At 39.8% G+C, this 20799-nt stretch overlaps 1 protein-coding gene across 1 annotated transcript in view; it reads left to right on the top strand.

Moving 5' to 3' along the window:
* LOC147688566 (BOS complex subunit NOMO1-like) overlaps positions 1–20799 on the top strand; it is a 301458-nt gene that overhangs the window by 39136 nt on the left and 241523 nt on the right. Inside the window, exons 7-9 of the mRNA XM_086941434.1 lie at positions 2964–3116; positions 3286–3423; positions 14117–14206. Coding sequence (XP_086797560.1) covers positions 2964–3116; positions 3286–3423; positions 14117–14206 — 381 coding nt within the window. The remainder of the gene's footprint in view (positions 1–2963; positions 3117–3285; positions 3424–14116; positions 14207–20799) is intronic.

Below are 20799 nucleotides of genomic sequence, written 5' to 3'. Positions count from 1 at the left end.
TGTTGTCTGAAAAGCAGACTCCACCCAATGAGGGTTGAGAATGCTGTACAGAGGAAATATAAAGCAAGAGGCAGAAAGCAAACCAAGCAATGACTGTAGTAACATTACAGATCTATTTAGGTCAAAAGTGCATTTGTTACAATATTAGGGAAGATTACAGTACATGGTGTGAGTGGTGAGAAGTATTGTCACCCACAGCATAGATTGTAAGTTCAGCATCAGCCCAAACTCTCTTGCAAAGCAGCAACAATCTGCATGTTGAAACAAATAAAATAAAATGAATGATGTGGAAGCCTAGTTCATCGTCAGCACAATTGGTCTTGTAAGCACTAACCAAAGCCGACAGGATTACAATAGAAGATCCAAATGGGAGAGACAGGCTATTGACATATAGTAATGTAAAAGTTTGTACGTTTGCTCGCTGTAAAAGTCTGTCGACCTTTATGAAGTCGAAGAACCATCATAATTTCATTTGCATCGAGAACCTAGATCTTACAGATACGTAATTCCAGTTGTAGTCAAGTGGCATCCTGATCCTTTCACAAACCTTGAAAATTTCAAGAGTGTGCCACACTTATCGGTATCGACAGTAGATCTCCAGTGGTATTTCGAGTCTTCGCTATTTTGTCACAGGAAAAATTTCTGGGTCAGAAGGTGGGTGGAGGAAGTTATGCTCACAATTCTGAGAAAATATAAAAAGTTGCCTTTGTGCAAAATAAACGTATTTTAGATGTGCTTTACATTTTTATTACTTCTTACAGGTGATTATAGGAGTTAGGATTAAGGAACTCTGATTTTTCAGTGCTGCCACCAGTTTTGACAGTTTTACTTGCGTCTTTGTATGCTGCTTTGTTATGGCATACCCTGGTTCAATACATGGATGTAAATATTGGTTACAACTATGTTCAAAAAGTTTTTATTGAGCACATCGAGTTACATATTACAGGAATATTTTGAGGACCAGGATTTTAATTATTTGGATCGTCCATGTATATTTATTCATGAGATGTAACAAAAAATCATATGGAACCATGCAACTTCCTAGCTGCATACCACTTTTAATCAAGCATTTCATTTTATGGTTTTGGAACTATAACTGTAAATGATTTTTGAATTACTTTTTTTTTTATATAAGGCAAAGTGTTTTATTTTGTTGGTTACAGTCATGTATATTTATGTATTGTTTTTCAAGTTACTGGTATGGCTTTAATTAATTACTGCAATAAACTAGAACTAACCAGTTTGTATAACCTTCTTTGTTTAATGAGGAGGTGTTTTTTTCTGATGTCAGTGAGCTGTTTTCTGAAATGCACTCTGCTATTGGAGACGCATGTGGATTCCAGGCTGAAGTTCGGGCATGTATTTAGTGCTTGTTTGTTGTGAGAAAGGCTCAGCCAGACATTTGTTATTGTATTAGAACCCTACCAAGAAAGTAATTAAATGCTAGAATCCTGCTGAAATGTTATGAACGCAAGAAGAAAAGAACCTTTATTAAGTGTTCTTTATCCTATTCTATTTTTCCTCCCATTCCTTTAGCCCCCACTCTCTTGCTTTAAATTGTCTGGTGTTTAAAATCTTTGAGTACTTGCACTGATTGTATTTGAAAGAGGGAACACTAGCATTTCGTAGCAGGGGTATATAAATGTCAGTGGGAGAGTACCAGTCCTGCTTAGTAGGAAGCAAGTACACTCGCATGTTGAGTACCTACAGTGAGCTGCAGCCAATCCAAAAACTAATTTCCACCAAGTTTTTCATACTTTAAGTTTGATTGGTTAGTGAATATCAATCCTTATGTACTATGTACTGCTATTATACAATCACCACTACAGGCATTCTCGCTGGAAAAAATGTTATTCCAATAAATGCATGCATCAAACAAGCTGTAGTATCAAGACTGAGATGACCTGTCCTAACCCCAAATGCAAACTTTGAAATGTAATTAAAAAGGTACAACACCTAAATACCAGACATGTTGTGCCGGAACTCTCTAGGTTCCACTCCCCCATGTAGTATTTCCCCTTTTTTGGATCGCTGGGACGTAGTACACAAGGCCTAGCTGTAACACTCCTTTAGTTACAGCCTTTATATGTGGCTGTTGCTGGGTGCTATCCGTCTTGCCATGGTATTATATGGTAAACTTGTGTAGAAGGTCTAGCTCTCTCACACTGTTTGGGTAAGTGACCATTGTTTTTGGGTAGTTGATATTGACTACCTGTAAAAGATCCTGTATGCTACCAAGGCATGATGGGTTAAGTGTGCCTCTCCTAGTGTGGTAGTGTGCTTGTTTTTAATTCAATCTTTAAGTGCCTACACCATGCCACAGTTGGAGAAGCATAAGAGGAGGTGAAATGGGCCTCTTGCAGGCTCAACAGTAGCCAGTCTGGTTAAACTATGAACATTTCTTCTGAAAAGAAAGAAAGGATTTTAACTCTCTGAGAAAGGCGTGTGAACATGAATGGTGGCCGCGTTCTTCTGAATGCACATTTTAAAATTGATGACCTCTGAAGCTTTGTCTGTACCATAAACTCTGTATCTGACCAACAACACTGCTTTCACACTTTTCCCAGCTTTGTCATTTTATTATGATTAACCCCTTGTTTATCTGGCTGGGTTTTGAATCACACACTTGGTTGCTTTTATCTGCAGTCTTTCCTTTGAACCTTGCTTAAGTGTGTAGTGCACTTTGCTGTTAGGTTAGAACCAACATTAGAGTTGGGTGATCATTGTAAATCCACCGATAGGTGGAAGAAGTGGAACGTCTCTCATTGCATCAATCCTTGGCAACTCTACTTAAGGATTCACCACTAGCCATTGACCCTTTACGCTTATCACCCAATTGTAATACAGCTAAGTAATATGTTGCTTAGAAAGTTCTTCTGGATTGTGATACCAAGTTAACTATATATCTGATCACCTAGAATTGTGGATCTCGATGTACAACTGATGTTAATAATTCTTTATAGGCAAGTGCTCTGGTGCGAGTTACAAATTCCAATGCCCATGTGGCTCACTCACTCGTGGTTGCGGGCTATGATGTTTCAGGATCTGTGCGCAGTGACGGAGAACCTATGAAAGGCGTTATGTTTCTTCTCTTCTCGCCCACTGTGAAGGGAGAGGTAAAGGTGCTTTTTTTATTTCTGAGACCAGCTGCTTGGCTTGTTTTTAAAACAAACATTGATGTAATATGATGTAATATAGAATTTGTCAGACAGTCTCATAACCTATTAAGAGTGGGTGCTGTTCTAATAACTTCATAATAATCTATTATTGCATTTAATCCGACAGGAGATTTTGGGATGTAACAATACTCCAGTGGAAGGTTTTCAGTCAAAAGATGACTCTTTATCATACCTGTGCAGCATTTTGTCAAAGGAGGATGGTTCTTTCACCTTTATTTCACTTCCAAGTGGGGAATACACCGTGGTAAGTGATAACGTAGTTTTTTCTTAATAATAACAACTTGTTTTTTCATAGAGCTCTTGATACCACAAGGATTGTAAGTGCTGTGAATAACAAATGTTGTTAATATTCAACTTAAAGTACTCAGTTGATCCACCTCAGAAGAATGAAATGCTGAATCAGCTGTGCTAGGATTCAAACATATGAGTTTTCAGCAGCGAGCATTCACCTCACCTACCAGTCTGACAGCATGCTTTCATGTAGAGAATACATTTATTTCCCAGCACCTACAACCTTCTCCCCTACTGATTCAACTCGCACTTCACTGTGCTGATCATTTATGCAGATCTTTAGATTTTAAGTGTGTGACCTATGGGAATCAGCGAGCATTGACAATACCACCAGGCCTGGCATTGAAAATAAGATGACCCCCACGCTCCATGTCATCACAGACACTGTTTAGAGTCTTGAAATTTTCACCTGCAAATCATTATCATGAGGTCAGTTTTTGTTTTTTTAATTTAAAGTTCAGCAAAGTAATTTTAATTTAATATAGTTAAATTAAATTAAGATGTTATTCAACATTACTTTAGGTTAATAGTTCAGTAGCATTTTTTTGTTCTGTATTTAAACCGTATAACATGAATTTATATTATTTGACATCAAAATATTTTTCCAATGTTTCTCGCTTTGAACTTTTTATTACTCCATGTCCCCCCCCCCCCCCCCCCCCCCCCCCCATACCTTACCATGGGCTGACTCTGCAGTCAGGGCCGAGATCTCGGGTTGGTACATTTTAGGGTGAAACTGGGACATTTTATTAAACGTGAAAAAGGTTGGTAAAAATACTTTTATCTTATAGCCTGAAACCCATTTAATAGCACCCTGGAAATGCTGAATGTAGTGTTATATTAGAAACATAACATGTTAGTGCACATTATGGAAAATAACGTCTTAAAGCACAGCGTCATATTACTTACAGAATTTGTGAGGTCATGCCTGGACTTTCATAAGCAGGTGGGTGAGCAACAACAATGGCCATCTGTTGTGTCAGGTTAGTCTTTTCAAGTGTTTTAAACACAATAGACTGGCAGCTTTGGGTTTTACAGTGCCGGTGTGGTGGAAACCACTGCTTATTGCCTTTAAACATAACTGAACCAAAAGAAAGGTAGAAAGTCTCACGAGCAGTGCCTGTTGAGCACTGTGGTGATTTTAAAATGAGTATGAGCTGCATGCTGTTCCCCTACCATCTGTTTTTTTTAGATAATCCTTGTATGAGTACATGCTTGCTAGGTAATCTGTACGGCATTAGGAGGCTTTATTTTGTCTAAGATAAAGGAGGCTACTTCTTTACAATTCTCAAACAACTAAAACCCCTCTCAAAGTAGTTGTTGCTTACTCTTTGTCTTATAAGATTTCTGGCTTCAGTTTTTGTGATGGAAGACCAAGGAAAGGTTAGTTCCAATCCTCTGCCAAAATAAGGTTCTACATGTCTTGATGGCATGCATTAAAAAAGTGGAGAAAGGAAAATGCACAACACGGTTGTACGTTTACTTCTGTTCTTAACTGTTAGTCACAAATTAATGTCTTCTCACTGCAAAGCGATAACCGTATTATTCACACCTTGAAAAGCATTCTGATTGTGATGGGAATCTAAAATATCTGCTTAAGCAACAGGAGGAAGTAAAAATAAAGGGAAGGGTTCTGGTGTCAAATGTGTAGATTTGATGTTGTGTAATCAACTGGCTCTGTTCCATTCTAAGAAGCAATGTGCACATGCATATTGTGCTTATTACAGAGCACCGCCTTGCAGGTAAAGCAGAAATGCTGCCACATCAAGGCACTAAGCTCTAAGAGAGTCTTTGAGCACACACAATGCATGGTACTTGCTAAAACACAAACTGGTGTAATAAATGTGTGCAGGTCTTCTGAAAGCTGCTAACCTATGTTGCTGCTATCCTATGCTGCTTCAGTACAAGCCAGGAAGTAATTAAGGAGGTTTTTGTGTTTCCTGTATTATGCTAGTTTTTCCCAACTAGGCATAGAAATAAATTCACACTTTTTCCTTTGCACAATCCACTCTACTTCTCTTCATCATTTTCTCTGACTTTCTAATGCTGTCACTTATGCCCAAGGTTACATATTTTCCTATGTGTTAATTAGGGGTGTTCGAAATAGGGTTAAATTTCTCTTGCACAATTGTGAAACATTTTGTGAAAATTGTGTATATAAGTGAAATGCAAAACCGCCATTTAGTGCTATGTTCTAGCGCACAATACATTATTGTGTCAATTTTCAACTAGAGGACTCCTTTTGCGCAAAACAAGTCGTGCGGAAAACATGATTGTTGTGAACAACAGCTTCTTGTGTTCCCACCCTATAATTTTACTGCAAACAGCTGTGGAATTACGGGACATGGCGTATTTTTAGTAAATTTGAGTAACAGACGTGACATGAAATTACGCAAATTATGTTGGCTTAACTTAATTTTCAGCCTTGACTAGTGTTGGGTATGTTAATCCATAGGGAGCATATCTGTGCGGCACAAGTTATACCAGTAGATCCTCTTTAGCACTTCCAATGCAAATACCACTTAATCATACTCGTTCAGTAGGGTGATTCCCTTTTTTTAAATATAATTCACACGTCTTTGTTTTGTGTGCTGAAGACCTTTCTACTATATTCAGGTTGCCTTCCTTTAGGCTTTGTAATACCTTCAGGTCAGATATTGAGAGGCCAAACCTTGATCAGCCATCCATTCATTCACTTTGTACAGATATTCGTTTTGGCTCTAACTTCACCTTGATATTGCTCAGCAGTTCTTTGAGTCTAAATAGGATTCTGTGGCATTATGGCTGGAAGGCTTTAGTTTACTGGATCAACATATGAAAGTACAAAGCTGTTTTGTTGATTTGCATTCAAGATGACACCGGTCCTTTCTCCTAGAGCTACTTGTGTCATTTGCATAATCTCAAGCGGCGTCTTTGAGAATTGAAGCTCTCACTGCACTACAGAAGGGTGCTTGTGACACCAGTATTCATGCAGTGTAATATCAGGGAACCTGAAAATGATTGCGAATCGGGAGAATGTGGGGAGCAGATCACAGATGTTGGCTTTTGAAAACACAAGTCAAAAATATCAAATCTGATGGTCTAAAAGAATATCAGTTTTGAGATTAGGGAATTTATTTAGAGATTGACGGACAGAGTACTCATACACAACGTAGTGGACGCTTGCCATATATTTATTTATTTTAGGAGTTTTATATAGTGCTAGCCAGACCTGAGGGTATCAGAGCACTTTACAGCAGTTATAGTACAGGAATCTCAAATAATCATATCTATACATATCAGGTCGGAAATCCAGGCGTGTAGTGCAACATAGAGGCAGGGCAGTCCTGAGAGCCTCGCAGAGTGCACAATTGTCTTGTGCAGAACCTTTTTCAGGGAGTGGGGAGCATGGAGGAGCGAAGGGATGCTAGGAGGAGCTAGATTATGGTGACCAATGTCATGATGCTGCAGAATGCAGGCATGAGCCCTCTAGCGCTGGTTACCTGCCCGGGATGGCACGGTTATGGTAGAGGTCTTTTAGGAGTTTTTTAAATTTTACAATGGACGGGATAGTCCTAATGTCTGCTGGGATGGAGTTCCAGATTCTGGGTGCGTTTCCGGAGAAGGATCGTGCAGCGTTTTTCGGTTTGCGTGTTTTCATAGGATTAAGCAGTAGGAAGTTGGAACTCCTGAGGTTCCTAGTCTGGCTGGCCTTTTTGAGTTTGGTGGCCAGGTATTCAGGTTTCCCTGTGTGGAGGGCTTTGTGTGTGAGGCAGGCAGTTCTGAAGCTGGCACGCATCTCTATTGGGAGCCATTTTAGATCTTTGAGTGCAGGTGCAATGTGCTCAAATTTTCTGACTCCCGTGACCATTCTGGCTGCTGCGTTTAGAGTTGATTTGAGGGGGGCTAGGTGGGATTTCGCTGTACTGGTGAGGCTAGCATTTCCATAGTCGAGTCTGGATAACACCAGAGATTAGGTGGCTTGTTTGAGGTCATTGGGCGGGATGAAGGGTTTTATTTTGTTGAGAAGCTTCAGATTGAGAAGGCACTCTTCGCGGAGTTCTTGATGTGACTGACCATGTCAAGGTTGGGGTCTAGGGTAAATCCTAATGATTCAGTTGTGTTAGCCAGAGTGAGATTAAAGTTGAGAGCATCGATTTCTTTAAGCCATTCCTTGATTTGGGGGTTTTCGTCTTTGTTGGAGATGAGGAGAATTTTAGTTTTGTCTTGGTTGAGGTGGTTCATGGGTTGCCAATGTTGGACATCTTTTAGAGTTTTATTTAGTCTCTGAATATCTTCAAAGGAGGACATTTCCAGATAGATCTGGGTGTCGTCTGCATAGAGGTGAAAGGTGAGAATTGAGGTGAGGGGGTCCATATAAATGTTGAATAGTTGAAGGGAGAGCACTGATCCTTGGGGGACACCTTTGTTGACAGGATGAGTCGGACATGAAGGTTTTGATTTTTATCCTTTAGGAGCGTTTGTGTAAGAAGGAAGAGAACCACTGTATGACCACCTCGTCTGCTCCTACCCTGTCCTGGAGAGCCTTGATGAGAAGATTGTGATCCACAATGTCAAAGGCTGCATACAAGTCCAGGAGGATGATTAGGCAGCATTTGTTGGTATCTAGAGATTTGTGAATGTCATCCACAATGTTAAGGATTGGGGTCTCCGTGCTACAACCTTTTCTGAAACCTGATTGGCGAGGATCTAGAAGGTTGATGTTGTCCATGTGCTGAGTCAATTCAATTCAATTCAATACTTTATTTCGGTCTACTTTGGACCATAAAAGTGCAAAATATAAAATACAACACATTAAGTTTAAAAATCATCATTACAGGAATTTACAAGGAATTGGGGAATCCTGTTTAGTATACCAAATAACAGGGACAAGGGGGTTATCTCCATAGTTCATCAGATTTAAAAAGAATTATGTTTAAAAAAAATACAATAGTTTTATAAAATAAGTATAAAATGAACAGGGGTGTGAAAGTTAAAACTACATTCCATTGTTCATATTAATATACGGTCAATCATACAATATTAAAAACTTTTCTGGCATCATATTATAAAAGAGGGCGGACAACATTTTAAGATGGAAAGAGGAGGAGGAAGAAATTAGTTAATTTTCCTCCTTATGACAATATAATTAAAGTGCTGCTCCAATTACAATTTTAAACCACTTTTGGCTCTAAGAAACATTACGTTCGTAAGATACTTAGACCCACAAAATACTATTAGACGAGTTGTGTCCGATCTTAAGATCCGTTCAGCCTGTCTGCAGTGTCTTAAATTAAGGGTATTACACAGTGGTTTAATCCATCTTTCTCTCGGATACCGATAAGCCAGACAGGAACATAAGATGTGTATCATTTTCTATAGTAGATGCTACATTTTTACAAAAATCACATTTATCTGCATCTTTACCTTGAACATTGTTGCCCCATTTGGATTTCTTATCATTGGTTTGCAACACCCCATATCTAAATTTAAGATATAATGATTTTGCTAATGGAAGATTAATCTCATCCAGAAAGGTTTCGAATTTTGGAATGTCTTTGATTTAGAGAAACCTTATAGTCAGCGACCCTGTATTGGTATCTTGTATCAGTCTATTACTTACGTAATCCCAAAATAGTTGCTTGACTTTTTTATTAGAAGATTTTGTTAGCTCTTGAGGGTATTGCCAGTAGTTTAATAGTCCTAGTTTTTCAAACCAGTAGGCAATATGTTTAAACCAAAAAATATTTTTCAGGGTACCAAAGGGGATTATTTCTTGTAGACCCGTTCTGTAATGGATAAGCTCTTCTGTTGTCCAGATTCTTATCCAGTACATATGGGGGCGCAACGCAGCAAGATTATGAGTGCGCTGTAGATTAATGTCCATAAGAACCGGCGTCATCGGTGTTCTATTAGGTAGAGATAATAATCTACGTACAAAGTTGTCTTCGTCCACTTAAGAATTGTGCTTACAATGTGGGCCCCAAAGTTCTGCTCCATAGAGAGCTGCTGATTGGGCCTTGAATTTAAAGACCTCTATAGCAGGTGATGTTGCCTTAGAGGAGCTCTCTCTGTTTCTTTATAATAGGCATTGAATTTTGGAGCAGTATTAATTTTGTTTTTGCCAATTGAGGTTTCCATGACATTTTGGAGTCCAGCGTAATACCTAAATAATTAAAATTGTTCACATATTCTAATCTATCCCTTTGTAATTCCAAATTTTTTCTAAAAGTTTTACTTGGGTTAATGGACATATATTTTGTTTTGCTAGGGTTAATTTCAAGTCCTTTTTTGGTACAATATAACTGAAAAGTGTTAGTCAGCTTTTGAAGGCCACCAGGAGTCTGGGAGATTAAAATGGTATCTCAGCGAAGAGTAGTGCAGGGATCACATCCCCTCCTAACCTTGGTGAATCACACTTGCTTTCTTCAAGGAACGAGGGGATGTCGTTTACATACAAAGAAAACAAGGTTGTTGCCAGCACGCAACCTTGCCGTACTCCACTCTTCACTGGAATTTCTCTCGTAAGTTCTCCCCTTGTTCCCCATCTTACTTTTGCAAAGTTATTTTCATGCATCCTAATGATTTGAACTAGTAATTTGATTGGTACCCCAAGGTTTTTCATATGGGACCAAAGCCTAGTTCTGGGGACCAAGTCGAAAGCGGCTCTAAGGTCCACAAATGCTACATGCAAAGTTCCCTGTCTGATCGTGATGTACTTCCAGCATAAACATTGGAATCTAAAGACTTGGTCAGTGGTGCTAATCTTTTTCCTAAACCCTGCTTGGAATTTTGTTAATAGATAGACATCTTCCATCCAAGATGAAAGACGCAGCAATATATGTCTAGCGAATACTTTCTGTGGAATGTCTATCAGACTGATCAGGCGATAATTTGCCGGATCAAGTCTGTTCCCCTTTTTAAAAATCGTAACAATTTCAGCCCCCCTCCATGTATTTGGTATTGGCTCGAAGTTTACTATAGTGTTACAAAGAGCATTCATATAGGACCCCTAAACAGTCAAATCATGTTTTAGTAAATCGCCTGGGATTCTATCGGGGCCCGGGGCTTTCCCTGATTTTATTGTTTGTAGAACATAATTAGTTTCCTTGATAGAGAAATGTAAATTGGCTGCTTTTGCTTGCTCAATCATTTCATCTGTTAGGGCAAAATTATTGGAGTCGGATTCGGTATTGGGATCATCAAAAAGCTCAGAGAAATGATTGACCCAAGTGTCTTCATCCAGAAAAAGGTCTCTTTGTTTGTTTCCTGTCCTATTGCCCTTTGAGTATAAATTCCAAAATCCTGCTTGATCCTTTATTTTGGCAGCATTTATAAGGCCTGTCCAGATCTCCTCATCCTAAGCTTTCTTGGCAGCAGCTAATGTTAAACTGTAGGCATATCTTTTTTCCCTAGTTTTATCTACGTGTTTACTTTTTATTGCTTCTATTAACGCGGATTTTGCTGAACGGCAATCCATGTTAAACCATGGTTTTCCATGGTTGACTCTTTCTGTTGATTCTCCTGACTTTTTTTGTATGGCTGAGTCAATTGTTAAGATTGTCGGAGTCAAGGCCAGGTTTTTTCGGGAGTGGAGTAACTTGGCCGGCTTTGAGGCAGTCAGGAATGACGCCAGTTTTCAGGGAGCTGTTTATGATCTTGCACCAGTATGGAGCTATGGAGAGTTTCCTTTTTTTTTGTCAATTAAGTGGGTAAAGGATCTAATGCGTAAGCTGCGGGTTTTGGGGTGGGGATCAGATTGAGAATCTCGGTTTCCGGTATGAGGTTGAAAGATTTCCAGACTTTTATGGGGTGTTTGTGTGCATTGGCTTCGGTTTCTGGGGGTGAGATTATTTCAAGTGCATTATAGCTTATCGTACTTGTAATACAGCCACCAGGACATCCTACTTGTTTTGACATAGTACACAGTCCACCAAAGTCTACCTCAATAACGTTACTACCTCATTTGATACAGTAGAGCATGATTCGAAACCAATTCAAATTGCTTACATTTTTTTAATATGATATATTGAATAAAGTACCCCTTGCTGTACATTATAAGGCTAATGCAAGTCACCTACGAGTTTTGTGGCCATGTGGTAGAAAGCTGTGTTCCTTTAAAAGGTCATGAAACTCCAAGAGGACTAGTACTATCCTTAAACTGTACAGCAGAGGGTATTTTATTCCTCCCAATACTTGGGCAAACCATCACACTTCCTGAAAAGCAGGTAAATCCTTGGTGTCTTTCTCTTTGATATGAAAAGACAATATGGTTGTAGGCAGGAAGAATAAAAGTGGAATCTAGTTCGCATTTAAATGTAACAAAATGCAGTAATTTGCAGCGAAACAAATTGGAATCAGTTTAATGCAAGTCCAATTAAAAACAGTGATGAGGCTCAGACTGTGTATAAAAATGCAGAACGGATATTTATTTCCTGTATTGTCCATTACTGTGCAAAAAAAATAAGCATGTTGCTATGACTATCTCCTTTCTGCTCATCACTATTCGATTAAGAAAAACAGATCCTAAAAATGAAAATCTTGTTTTTGTTTTCATTGTGCTGTTCATGGTGCAGCTGCAATAATACTTTGTGATTTGCTTTTTTTTTTACCTTGGCATTAGAACGTTGCATCTCGACTGTAATAACTTATTACAGTTGAGCAGCTATGCTGTTTCATTACTATGGGTGACTAGAGACATCACAGGTCTCTTGTAATAAAGATATTAGGAATGGGCTCTTATACACCTATTGCAGGCTCACGTGTATTATATGGATGATAATGTTAGTGTCCCTGCAAGTGAAAGAGAGTAAAGTACTCTGTAGCTGGCATAAGGAAACACGTAGAATACTCTATGGAGTCAATTTATTAAAGTAAACATGTCCTTGACAGATAATCATGGAAGGACAAAATCTAGACTAAGGCAGCAGATAAAGAGCAAAAGAATTATAATTGATACGCAGACGCTACATGTTAAGGGATTCCAATAATGTATCTATAAAGTGATCTGCTTAGTGAATACTTATCCTACCACAAAGAATACCCATTAGCTGGCTTGGAGTGTCCTATACAGCAATTGGAACACAAATGTTCTGTGAAAGATGGATAATAAGAGAAGGATCATATCCACACTGCGTTGATAAATCTTCAGTCTGTGCCAAATTTGAGAACATATACAGGACCACTGAGGGGTGCAATATTTATCATAGGATGAAGTTAAAGTTCTGTTTCTCTGGCATCAGCCCTCATCAAGCATTTGTGGCTCCATCCTCATTTTCACATAGGAAACGGCATCTTAACTATCTTTGATAGCAGCAAATGTTGAAACACTAAAGATGTCCTATGTGTCCTGATTGTAGCTCCTTTTAATACACTGTTTTTGAAACTCTGTTGAATTCCATTGTCATAATTTGTTTCCCCAAACAGGACTTCATAGTCCTTTATAAAGATAATATAGAAATGAATAAAGGTATTATAACTATGAAAAACGTTTTTAGCATAGAGGAAGGATATTATCCCCTCTACAATATAGCATATAGCCGTTGCCCATGGTTATACCAGTATTCAAAGATTCTGAGTCCGAGTTATAGGCCCGAGTTGCAGGTAAAAGACTATAACAAGGAAGGGGGTCTATAACCACAAATATGGTCAGAAGAACAAGAACTGTAAGGTTACAACATTCAACACAGAAATGATGGAAGGAATACTTGAAATAAATCTAACCATTGGCAATCGCTGAGGTAGTAATCCAGCCCATTGTTCTTTTACCCACCATATCACCTCAGTTTGGACCCAGCCATGTGCAAATCAGTCTTGACCCTGGTCCAATGGGATTATCCAGCCCGACCTGCCAGGCCAGGTCCTCCTAAACTGGAAAACAATTAACCCAAGACTGGTTTCTCTCTCATTTGGGCTCATCAGTCGGGTGTTGCTTGTTTTCAGTGGCACAGTGAGCATACCCTTACCACTTAGGTCCTGTGGTCACTGTGCCACTGGAACCAAGGTACAGCAGATTGAGGATCCCCAATCCGGGCAAAAGCGGTCTTTGGTTGTTGTTTTCTGGTCCAGGGAGAACATACTTCGGCAGTTCAGTCTGGGCTGTTCCTATTTGAGCAGGGTCAATACTGGTTTGCATATGGCCGGGTCCAAACTGAAGTGGCATGATGGGTAGAAGAACAATGTGTTGAAATGCTACCCCAAGTGATTGCCAGTGGTAAAGTTATTGCAAGTATTCCTACCATCAACTTTTGTGTGTTTGATATTACAGCATTCCTCATACTGAAGGTAGAATTTTCTTTATTGAAAAGGCAGAAACAGTAAAACAAACAATGGAATCTTGTTCAGACGGCCTATACTAGTGTCTATCGGCCACAAGCCACTTCTTTGTCTTCAGTGGTCATCTCTGCATTCCAATGCTCAAATTATAGTTCCAGCCACCTAAGGGGTCTTGGAAAGTGATGTGGTTCGAAATAACCACATATGCTTCCCAGGCAGATCAATCAATGTATGTATAGCTGATTCAAAGGAAGTTTCAGATGAGTTGGTTGCCCAAGTCTGTGTAAAATCTAAATACCAAATCAGTTGTATACACAGGGGTCTTGTGCACAGTTCTTCCTTCCAACCATCTATTGCTTTTTACACATTTTGACTGCAGAATTTTGTTTCAGGTGCCATTCTACAGGGGTGAAAGAATTACATTTGACGTTGCTCCAGCTAGATTGGACTTCACGGTGCAACATGACAGTCTGAAAATTGAGGTAAGAGTAATGAAGACATTACATATGTGTATTATCGGTGCAACTGAAGCATCTGAGATGCTAACTTTATACTAAAACGTATTTTGAAGGCTTAGAAGTGTATCTGCAAGACTTATTTTTTATGATGAAAGTGTGTGAAATCCTATTTGGTGTCATTGTGCCCCTGGACTTTCTTATCCTCATCCATTTTGATTTCCTTTAGTCGTGTGTTACTACAGCTAGAGTCCTTTTAAAGGTTTGGTGTAATCAAAGGCATAGCTGATAGAGCGCGCAGGTCACCCGACCAGCATTGTTACCAAATATGCACACTAGGGCCCATAAAATATTTCTCGTAATACTTTCAATCAGGTAACCCACACTCTACTATCAGCAGTTTACCTGACTTACCAATCCTCGTCTCAGGTACCTAAGATCACAATGGACCTAGGAGCTAGATGTGAAGAAAGTAGACCACATAAATACCATGTACCATTTAAATTTCTTTGTACTCTTTATAATAACCACAAACGCAAGAAGTTTCAAAAACCTTTATCTAGTTATCTTTTTCTTCAGTTTCCGTGAGCCACAGGTTAATACAAATCAAACTATCTATTACTAAGATTAAGAAAATAATATAACAATGAATCTATGTGAGAAACATTTAGAAATTTGGAAAATAAAGGGAAGGGAAAATAAGGAACAAGCTAAATTTAGATCAACAGACTTTCATAACTTTACTAAAGGCGGGTAGAAAAAAAGGGAACATACTAGTCAAAGTCAACTTTCAGTTATCACTAAGTCTATAAGAAACGAAACTTATGCAATTTGACTTATACAGATGTGCTTATTCTCTAAAGGGAGGGTAAGAATGGGACAAACTATATATGCATATGATTCTTAATTCGACTAAGGGTAGGGAAAGAATGGAACATGCTAATACATCAGTTTATAAGAGAAACTTATTTGTAGAGAAAACAGGGTAAAGGACAAATAGGTAATTTGCTTTATTCGGGCAAGGGAAAAAGAAGCTTGGACAGACAAACACCCACGCATTTTTATATTTACCTAGGACAGAATGAAGACCAACCCTGGCCACCGGTCGGTTGAAAAAGGCGGGAAAGGACCCTCAAGGACTTAGGCTGCCAGTAGGCGAGCAGGTACAGCTCATGGACAGTCAGGACAGGATAACCTCAGGATTTGGATCAGGACTGGACTCATCAAAGGGAACGACCAAACACCTGCAGCTTCGGATGCAACGCCTGCGCTACCCCTTCTCTGCAAGGAATCTGCCAATAACCCCGATTGGGTTCTCGAATCTCCTAGCAAAGTGCTTCGCCAGCACTTAAGGTTTCCCAAACTCCGACTGAGTCTGTTTCCCAAACTCCGACTGAGTCTGAGAAAATTACGGACAGAGTGCTCCGCAGCTCTCTGTATCAATCGCCTATAGAGTTCGTTGGGTCAGTGACAGGTCAGCTATTCGGACTAGTCAGACAATTTCTCTAGCTAAACCTAGGCAAATTATACTGTTTTCGGGACAATGTACCACCCACTAATGTTTCAAGTGAAAGGTTCCCTAATTTCTGATTGGGCAAGAGAGGAGGTTAGGTCATGGTACCTCCTAAAATTTTGACTTTCTCAGACTTAATATTTTTTTTCGAACCTACCCCTTACATTCCAGTTCCCATGGCAAGAGAGGTTTCAGCTGACAATGGGGTACACAAAATCTAATACATTTGTTGCCACTGCAGGTACCAATCGGCTTCTTTAGCTGGGTTAGGGAGCAGGTTCCCAGGAGCATCTTGGCTTCGGCTGCCAGCTGGCTGGGTTCCACTGTTGCATGACTTTCTTTTCCCCCCGTCACATGACTGGTCCCATTCGGGCTTCAAGATGGAGTAGAGGTGCTTCCCAGGCCCCCCCTAGGATGGTACATGAAAAGTAAGCGAAAACAATTTAGAAATACAGGAAAAAATGAATACACTGTATACCGTGAATGGCTATTCTACATCCCTTACTTTATAATAACTACAGCGTTAGGAGTTAAGCAGAATAAACGGCTTTGCCAAAGTAGCAGTGCAAGCACGGAGCATGTGAAAAACAAAGCGGCCATATTTAGCAATACTGCGCATGAGCGACAAGTTCCCTCCAGAACTGCGAGTGCGTCACATCACGTGGGTATGACCGACCCATGCGCAGACTAGATTCCCGCAAAGCAGCAACCATATTATTAGCAAGCTTCATTATTATGAGTAGACACATTGGCAAGCGTCACTGGGACGCCCCAGTGTAGTGTAAAAATGCAATATTAGAAAGACAAAACATATTGAATTAGTTTTATTAATGTTATTCGAGGTTCTTGATACAAGCAAGTCGCGTCACATGCGAATACTTGCTCCATCAATCCCCTCTTTGATGATATTTACTATCATCACTATAAATGGAACCAGATGCCAACTTGTCACATGTCTTGCATCTCAATCTCCTCAATCATTCGATTCATTTTCCCTTTCATTTCTTTATTAGGGTGAGAATTTTTCATCTTTTTATAAATTTAGTTATTCAGTTCCTCCAGTTCCAATTCATCCACATTCCTCTTCACTCCTCTCTTATTCAAAGTGTACTTTTTCTGATGTTTGCGACATTTACAACAAATGAATATAAGAAACACTACTATACTAATGCCCATGATTGGCAATAATATTTTACTCAACAAACTTTTCCCTAGGTTAGTAAACCAATGACCTACATAGGAAAGACCATCTGTTAGTCTCTTCCAGGCACTGTCAACTTCCAGTGGTTTGAGCTCTTTTTCCAAATTTGTAATATTCCTCACATACCTTTTGATCTCCACACTTTTATCAGGTATGTAGGTGCAACAATGTTGCGCTTTCCACATTCTACAGACTCCGCCCTCCTTTGCTAATAAGGTGTCAAGAGCAAGCCTGTTTTGTAAAACCATAGATCTGATTGCAACCATTTTGGTATTGACCATCAAGAAACCTCCAGCAGTGTCAGTAGATAACCGATCCACTACTGTTGACAATTTGCAAAGTCTGTGTGTATTCAGAGTCACTCCCACTGCAAGTATCAATGCACTAAAAATATCTCCCACTATTTCTCCAGCACTCTCTCTCTTTGTGTGTGCTAATTTGTTAGTCTTTTCAATGCTTCCAGTGTTTTTCCCTACATGGTATATCTTCGGAAAGACAATACCAAAGTAACAACTTCCGTACCAATGGTCCGGCAATTTGAAGTAAGCCTTGTTTCCGCATATAAAATAAATTCCAGGAAACACGGGCTCTGACCCATCTTTGAATCCCCAACCCCCAATTACCTTGTAATTATGTTCGCACTCACTGGAACCAATGAATATGTTATTATAGTAACTAGTCATTTTTCTATGAAGACAAAGCTTCCCCTTCTTTTCGAAATCCAGCAACAAGGCAGCATTTTCTCTACCATTTGAGGTACTTTCTATATTTTCTGCCCATTTAGGAACTTTGAGTTTTATCTTTGGCCTTCCTTTGGAAGCTTTCTCTTCTTTTTTCTACCATATCTAAAAATTCTTTCTCCTTTTCATGTAGAGAACAAGCCAGGTTATTCTTGTGTGCGTCATTTATGTTAATTTTTCCTGCAGTTAGAAAATAATCACCCATATATTTAGCTACATCTCTAGTCGTATGTACAGGATTCAGAGTCCTTCTAACAGGAAGTTCAGAAAAAGTCACGTCAAAGTTTGAGTAGTAATAATGTAACGGTCCTCGTCTGTAAAATAGGCTAGTCCATATACTACAGGAAATTCCATAGGTCAAGGGTAAGTGGTGGTAAGTCACACCTTCAGCTACTGAAGTAGGTAGCTTCATACAGACATAACAGTCATCAATCTCCATTGTCTCTACATAATGTACTAATAAATTCGCAAAAACATTTAAATGAGTTTTGTTCTGGATTTTATTGAAGTGTAAGTCTTCCTCATCTGATGCTTTTAAGTCTAGTTGTGTCTGTTTCAAGCTAATTGGTCTGTCTAATGCATCTATACTTTGTGGAGTGTTTCTAGTATGTGATTCTACAGTGTCGTCCGGTAAATTATTATTGGGGTTCCGACTTGGGTTTTCGTTCATCATAGAGGGAATGGTTATGGTCAGTCCTATCCAAAGTATTATAATTAGTGCTACACTACATACACATATTTGACAACACGTTTTACACCAATTACGCCTAGGTCTTCCATTTACACTGTAATCAGACATCTTGGGCTTAAGAGAAGTTTTCAACCCCTCTTTGTAACTTTATCCAAGTTTTCTTACACCAAGCAACTTCAGGTTGGCTCTTCTTCTTCGGTGCTCTGCATTGCAACCACCTCTTCGTCATTTTCGTCACTTATATCAAGATCTTCGAACTCCTCCAGTACCAGAAAAGTCCATTCGGGATCCTGATATTTACTGTTTTGTTTCCTTAGTCGGGCACTTTTTCTCTTAGGCTTAGTTCCCGATTTCTCCTTTTCTCTAGCAGCCTGTTTCCTTTCCTCAAGCTTTTCCTCTACAGTTTTTAGTCTTAGTCTCAGTCTTTTGATGAACCTTGGTTCACTTTTCTTTTTCTTGAATCTTTTAACTGGCACGGTTACTGGGTTTTTGTCTAAGGATCTTTTATTTTCATTCAATTGTGGTACATCTGCTTCGATGGTTTCTTGTTCCCTACCTATCTGACTAGTTCCAGGTCTTGAGTCGACTTCTTCTGCCTGGTCACTAAGCTGGCCTTGTTCAGGTGTATGTCGGATTTGGCTTTGTTTTGTTTCAATTTCTTCTTCCTGAACACTTTTATCTATTTCTATCTGATCCTGTTCAAGCACTTCGAACCCTTGATTTTCTTCCGCTTGAACTTTTGCTCTATTTCCTAATTGTCCCTTTTCAATCTCAGGAGTTCTTGGAGGTGTGTCGATAGCCTGTTCTGTCCCTGTCTGTTCTTCTTCGTTGTCTGATCTGACATGGATCTCGATAATCTGGTTATCCTTTTCTATTCCTGTCTCGTCCTCACTATTCCACTCTCTATCTAAATAGGTGTATCTTCTGGTCCTTATGGGATCGAATGTCAGGTCGATTACTGGGACCCACTCCTCTGGACTGGTGCTCGGTTGTTCGTCATCAGCTACTTCAGGACCAACGTCAGGAGACCCCTCAGCTGCACAACCTTCAGCCTCAGTTTCTTCGTTTTCAGTCACTCTTTTTGTATGACTGGCGTGGATCCACTTCGGCACACCTGCACACTTCACCGCTGTCGTGGTAACAACAATCACTTGTCTCGGTTTTCCCCACTTCGGTGCAAGACAACTCGATCGGGTGTGTTTCTTTAGCACAACCAAATTTACTGGGTTCAGATTATGGGCTGGAGTTGTTGGCCTGGTGACGGCGTCTTCCCCAATCTGGTGAGAGAGAGAACGCACTTGGTCGCCAAGTTGCTTGCAGTACTCTAGCACCAAATCATCAGAAATGCTTAGCAGTTTGTGTCCTGGCACCCATGCTTGTCGCATTACTCTTCCCATCAGTCTTTCATGGGGGCTCAGGCCTGTCTTCCGATCTGGAATACTACTGATTCCCAACAGGACAAGGGGCAATGCGTCTATCCAATTCATTCCAGTGGAATCACACATTTTTCCTAACTTGATTTGATAGTGCCATTCAGCTGTTCTACCACTCCAGAAGCCTCTGGGCAATGTGCACAGTGCAGTTTTTGGGTAATTTTGAATGCTTCACAAAGCTGTTCTATTATCTCATTGTGAAAATGCCCACCTCTGTCTGATTCAATTGTAACTAGAAAACCGAACCTAGGTATCAGTTCCCTTAGTAACAACTTGGCTACAGTGATGCCATCATTTCTCTTTGCAGGATAAGCTTCTACCCATTTTTAAAATAAGCAGACAATGACAAGGACGTACTTCATTCCTTTACAGAGGGGCAATTGTATAAAGTCAATTTGTAATCTGACAAAGGGACCTTCTGCTTTCCCGATCGTACCTGCTGTAACTACTGTTTTCTTTCCAGGATTAAACTGCTGACAAGTTAAGCACCTCTGGCAAAGTGCCTCTGCAATGTTCCTGAATTTCGAATTGTACCATGTCTGTTCAAAGACACGAACCATAGCATCCCTGCCTATATGTCCATCTTCATGTATTAGCCGGGCCATAGGAGCAAGCAAGCTGTCAGGCAATACAGGCATACCATCAGTGTAAACCATAACACCATCCTCACTCCTTTTCTGACAATCAGTCTTTCTCCACCTTTTCTTTTCTCTTGGTCCTGCTGCGTTTTGCAAATCTTTCAGTTCTTCCCATGATTGCACATCTTCAAACACCATAAGTTGGCAGCTGTTTCCATGACCCCCCAACTTGATGTTGACTGACATTCGATAACGTGCACAATATTGGGCTAGTTGGTCAGCATATCGATTACCTGCTGTCACATCGTCATTGCCTGATTTGTGAGCAGCACACTTGACCACTGCCAGTTCTTTTGGTAACTGGATTGCCTCCAGTAACTCCTTTACAACCTTCCCATTCCTGATAGGAGTACCTGAAGAGGTCAGGAACTCTCTTTGCATCCACAATTGGCCAAAATCATGCA

The sequence above is a fragment of the Lissotriton vulgaris genome, chromosome 10 (genome assembly GCF_964263255.1).
Source record: "Lissotriton vulgaris chromosome 10, aLisVul1.2, whole genome shotgun sequence".
Classification (NCBI taxonomy): domain Eukaryota; kingdom Metazoa; phylum Chordata; class Amphibia; order Caudata; family Salamandridae; genus Lissotriton; species Lissotriton vulgaris.
The sequence above is the reverse complement of the archived record's forward strand: the minus strand, read 5'-3'. Positions and strand labels throughout refer to the sequence as shown.